Source organism: Corvus brachyrhynchos, unplaced genomic scaffold, assembly GCF_000691975.1.
Source record: "Corvus brachyrhynchos isolate BGI_N302 unplaced genomic scaffold, ASM69197v1 scaffold148, whole genome shotgun sequence".
In the NCBI taxonomy this organism is placed as follows: domain Eukaryota; kingdom Metazoa; phylum Chordata; class Aves; order Passeriformes; family Corvidae; genus Corvus; species Corvus brachyrhynchos.
This window is the reverse complement of record NW_008239785.1, coordinates 2,412,265-2,417,540: the sequence shown is the minus strand read 5'-3', so window position 1 is coordinate 2,417,540 and position 5,276 is coordinate 2,412,265. Positions and strand designations below refer to the sequence as shown.

The 5,276-nt window shown below is 57.5% G+C and overlaps 1 protein-coding gene across 1 annotated transcript; it reads left to right on the top strand.

Annotated features, from left to right (window-relative positions):
* Nucleotides 1-17: 17 nt before the first annotated feature.
* On the top strand, nucleotides 18-3,598 carry GALR2 (galanin receptor 2). The gene is made up of 2 exons (XM_008640573.2): nucleotides 18-805; nucleotides 2,110-3,598. The coding sequence occupies exons 1-2, from the start codon at nucleotides 465-467 to the stop codon at nucleotides 2,879-2,881; spliced, it is 1,113 nt and encodes a 370-aa protein (XP_008638795.1). The 5' UTR covers nucleotides 18-464; the 3' UTR covers nucleotides 2,882-3,598.
* The last annotated feature ends 1,678 nt before the right edge of the window (nucleotides 3,599-5,276 follow it).

The following is a 5,276-nucleotide window of genomic DNA, read 5'->3' as shown; positions in this document are numbered from 1 at the left end:
CCCGCACCCCCTGCGGCTCCCCGTGCACCCCCTTTCCCGTGCATCTCCCGTGCGCCCCTTTTCCCCTTCTCCCCCTTTCCGCGCGTCCCGGGTGCGCTCCCCGCTGTAGTCTCCTTGCACCCCCATTTCCCGTGCATCCCTTCTGTGCTCCCCAGCGTGGTCTCTGTGCACCCCCTTTTCCTTTGCATCCCTGCTGCACTCCCCACTGCACCTCTTTTCCTGTCCACCCCTTTCCTGTGCATCCCTGGTGCGCTCGTCATTGAACTTTCCCTGCACCCCCTTTTCCTTTTCCTTTTCCTTCCTTCTGTGCTCCCCAGCGTGCTCTCCCTGCACCCCCTTTCCCGTGCAATCCCTGGTGCGCTCCTCACTGATCTCTCTGTGCACCCCCTCACCCTGTGTGCCCCCCCCGGTGCCTTCTCCACGCACGCTCCCCCCACCCAGCCCCTGTCCGTGCACTCCCGGCCATGAACGGCTCGCTGGCGAGCTCCGAGGGGGGCTGGCAGCCCGAGTCCGTGATCATCCCACTCGTGTACCTCGTCATCTTCCTCGTTGGCACAGTGGGCAACAGCCTGGGCATGGCCGTGCTGCTGCGCAATGGGCAGGTGAAGAACACAACCAACCTCTTCATCCTCAACCTGGGAGTGGCCGACCTCTGCTTCATCCTCTTCTGCGTCCCCTTCCAAGCCACCATCTACACCCTGGAGGGATGGGTGTTCGGGCCCTTCATGTGCAAGGCCGTCCACTTCTTCATCTACCTCACCATGTACGCCAGCAGCTTCACCCTGGCCACCGTCTCCCTCGACAGGTAGGAAAGGGAACAGGGGGGGTCCCTGCACCCTGAGGCTCCCCTTCCTCTGGGTCCCACATGGGCAGAGAGGGGACAAAATCCCCTGGAGCTAAATCCTGATTCCTGCGATCTGCCGGGACTCCTGGGGGAATCAAGGAGCATTTCCCAGTTGATGTGTGCAAGGAAGTGCAACCACCCAGTATGAGGTCCTGCAGAGGGCTGGATGGGGAGCCCTGGCCCCAGTGCCCAGCTGGAGGAAGCTTTCAGACCCAGAAGCTGTAGGACTTGGATTCGTCCACAGGCTCTGGTAGTGAAATGGGAATGAAAAATAAGAGACAAGCAAAGCTCAGTCCCTGCGCTGCTCTGGCTCTTCCTGGGATGCACGGAGAGAGCCCCTTCCCTCCCAACAGCCCCCAGCAAAGCAGGCAGACTTTGAGGAGGAAAAACATTGCTGTGTTTGAGCTGAGACACTGATTTTCTCACCCTCCCCTTCTATTAGCAAGCAGCCCCTTTCTGTCCCAATGCTGTCCCTTGTCCCAGTGATTATCCCAGCCTGTTCCAGGGTGGGTTTTGCTGGGAAGCCTGTTGCTCCTGCCTGTGCTTTACCTCAGTCCCTGCCTCTGCAAGGCTGGTGAGAGGCTGGGAGCTCCTGGTGCTGCTCCACTCAGTGCCCAAAACCTGCGAGATGGGATGTGGAAAGTCCCCTGGGGGGCCCTGGAGCCAGGCTGGATGTGTCCTGCCATCCCAGCATGGCACTGCACTGGCTGCTGACAGCACCCCCAGGAGCTAAAACACATCCAGGGACTGCCTCTCCCCCTGCACCTCATGGAGCAGGAGGGAATAGACATGTTGAGCAAGGGAGGGATTGCACAAGCCTCAGATTAATTAATGGACCAGCTAATTACAGAACTGAAAAAGGGAGATGTGCTCTCACGTGTGCCAGTACGAGGAACGCTGTGTCTGGGGATCCCGGGGACTTGCTCCTGCCTTTGTATCCTCACTGCTCCAATCAATTGTGCCAGACAGTGATGATCAAGTGAGGGTCTGCTGGATTAGGGGAGGGACAGAATGAGACCATCCCCATTGTCCCCACAACCACTGCTAGGAGCAGAGGGTGATGGGATGGGGCCAGGGACAGAATCTTCCTCAATCCTTTGTGCTGCACAGGGTCCCTAAGAAGCACCAGGGAATCAGTTGTGTGACTAACTGCCCTGGAAAGCTCAAATCCATCATTTCTGCCCTCTCTCCAATCTGCTCCTGGAGGTGCTCTCTCTGTGCCCTCCCCAGGACTGCAGCTGTGTCCCTCTCCCTTTCCCGTGCAGGTATTTGGCCATACGATACCCCCTGCACTCCAGGGAGCTGAGGACACCCCTCCTGGCCATCTGCCTCATCTGGGGGCTCTCCTTCATCTTCTCGGGCCCTTACCTCAGCTACTACCAGGAGTTCCAGCTGGCCAACCTGACCGTCTGCCACCCCATCTGGGAGATCTCCCAGCGCAAGGTCATGGACATCTGCACCTTCATCTTCAGCTACATCATCCCCGTGCTCATCCTGAGCCTCACTTACATGCGGACTATTCGCTACCTGTGGCGGTCTGTGGACCCTCTCCAAGACATGTCGGAGTCCAAGAAGGCCAAGAGGAAGGTCACAAGGATGATCATCATTGTTGCTGTCCTGTTCTGCCTCTGCTGGCTGCCCCATCACCTGGTCATCCTCTGCGTGTGGTTCGGGTACTTCCCCCTCAACCACTCCACGTACGTGCTCCGCATCCTCTCACATGTCATCTCCTACGCCAACTCCTGCGTGAACCCCATCGTCTACGCCCTGGTCTCCAAACGCTTCCGCAAGGGCTTCAAGAAGATCTTCAGCTGCCTCCTGCACAAGAAGGCAGCGCACAAGGTGCACATGGCCCAGGCTGCCAACACAGTCAGCACGCTGGAGGCAGAGCTCAGCGAGGTGAGCCAGCTGAGCGAAGCCCTGCCCAGCCACTCCGCCGCGCGCTGCAGGGCTCCCGCACAGCCCTGGGAGGAGGTGGAGCTGGTGGGACAGCAGCAGAGAGCAGATGGCTCCTCTGTCACCTTCAACATCAGCTAGAACAGCTTCCTCCCACCCCGCGGCTTTGCAGTATCCTGCAGCATCGCAGGCCTGGGACCGGGCTACATTTTGGGTTGAAATGGGTCCAGTTACACCCTTTTCATTCAAATGCATCCAGATGTCATAACAATGATGCTGCTGATACAGACTCAGCCAAGAACCAACCAAGGACAGAATTTGCTTCCACCAAGCACTTGCTGAGAGCAGAGAGATCAAACCCAAAAATCCACTGCCATGTATAAACACCCGTTCCCCTGTCATGGATGGACTCCCTGTTGCATCTACACTCAGAGCCTGTGGAAAGCTCTGGTCCCTCCAACCAGCACAGCATCTGGAGTTAGTGGGTGCACTTCTAGGGACATTTGGAAAGTTTTGGTTTGTGTCCTGGTTCAGGAGCTGCGCTGTCCCAGGGCAGCGCTGGACACAAACCCAGCTCAGGCAGGAGAATTCAGGAGCAAAGCACAGAAGGTCACCAAGGACCAGCAAGGAGGGAGGTTGTTTGCCAGGGAAGCACAGCCATGGACCACAGCCCCATGGTAGGGGAAGGATTTTAATGCCTTTGGACAGCCTGGGGACAGCTCAGCATCTCAACCAGGCGAGGTGCTCCTGGAGACGAGCGGGGCACTGACACTGCTCCCCTGGGTGGGACAGCCAGGGCTGTGTGAGCTGGCAGTGCCCAGCAAGCTGGGCAAGCCTCAATAAAGGCCCTCCATCCCACCTGCTGTGTCCAGCTCCCTTGAGAAGCCCCACAGCTGCAGCGGAGGAGAGGCAGGTGCTGGGGGTGGTGGGACCTGCTGGGTGCAGGGAAGCTGGGGGGGGATGGAAGATGTGGGTCATGTCTGAGCACATCCCTGGAGGGGGAGCACTGCAGCACAGGAATGGCACTGCAGCCGCTGAGTGCAGCTGTACCTGCCCACAAGAGGCTGCTGTGATTCACACCCTCACTTCCTAACCCTGCAAAGGCTCCAACAGGTGCCTGAGCCCTGTGACTGCCACCAGCCAAGGGCTTTAAGTGAAGATCTTTCTCTTTTCACCAGAAGAGCATCACTGGACTAGGATCAATTCACCCTTTTGAAAGCCCCGTGGCAAGAGCACAGCCAGAGGTGGTGTAAAAAGTGCTGGGGAGCTGGGATGAGCTGTGCTGGGCATCCCTGCAATTCCTAGGTGTGTACCCCAACAGCCCCCATGAAGGTCAGGTCTCTATAAACTTCCAGAGGCTCTAAGTCTGCCTGCACAGATTTCACTGTCGTGAATCCCCACGGCAGAGCTCCCCAGGATTGGGATGGATATTTCTGTCCAGGACCCTGGCTCTCCTTGGGGTTCTGGTCCTGACACAGCCCTCCTCCACCCAGCCCCAGTGTTTGGCCTTTTTGCTTAAGAAGCTTTTGACTGTAAAACATTTCTTTTCCCCTGCTGAGTGTTATTATAACCAGATCTTCCTCTCCGTGGGGAGAGGGCCATAAATTGGCCACCTCCTCCTATCAGTAACGGTGATATTTAGTCTAGTCCTGTTCCCAGCATAAGTCACAGAGAGCAGCATATAAACAGCTCCATTAATTACATCTGCATTTATCTCCCCCCTCAACCCTTCACAGCCAGGGAAAACATTGACTCAGCTGCACAAACACAGCTAAAAGCCTTATCTTCCTCCTGCCCTCATTTACCTCTGCCTGGAGAGCTGCAGGATCTGTCTCCAATGGATCCCACACACACCGAGGGGTTCAATCCACTCTCCTGGACGGTTATCAGATCACCTTGGGGATGGAGATGTTGTCCCACCACCTCTGCACTGCCCAAGGGCACAGGTCCCTGTGCTGGCAGTGTCCCCTGTCCCTTCATGGCATCAGAGGAGACACTGACTCTGCTCCCCCATTCATCCCACCCCAGCCCTTCCAACAGCCTCCCAGGCCCACGGCTGACCCTGCCCTACCCTAACTCAGCTCCCAGCCCAAAGCATCACCGTGGCCCCTCTCCCAGGCCATGGGCATCACTGGCACCTGCTTGTTTCTGGTCACTGTTCAGCAATGAGGTCCCAAAGGGTGACAGTGGGCTGGGGGCAGGCTCTGCACAGCTCCCAGCCTGGGGGGCTGCACCTCACTGCTGCCTCCAGCACCCCCAAATCCCCTCTGACATGCACCATGGCTCACATGGCTGCTCTCACCCTCTCCAGGAGCAGAAAGGGGCTTGGTGATGGTCAGACAGCATGGTCAGGGCTTTCACAAGGTCAGGCCTCTGTGTTGTGACACATCCAAGCCCTCTCCTCATTTTATGGATCCTCACCCATCCGCTGGCTCTCACTTGTCTGCAGGAGTGAAGCCTGGGCCAGCTGCTGGATCACTGCACTGTTTACAGCATATACAGAATTAGAGAAAAAAGCCCCCTCCAGCTTATCTGA

Excerpts from the sequence above, each read along its gene's own strand:
- GALR2 (XM_008640573.2), top strand. The coding sequence starts at position 465 with ATGAACGGCTCGCTGGCGAGCTCCGAGGGGGGCTGGCAGCCCGAGTCC. Across the intron at positions 806-2,109 it reads GCCACCGTCTCCCTCGACAG|GTATTTGGCCATACGATACC; the intron begins GTAGGAAAGGGA and ends TTTCCCGTGCAG.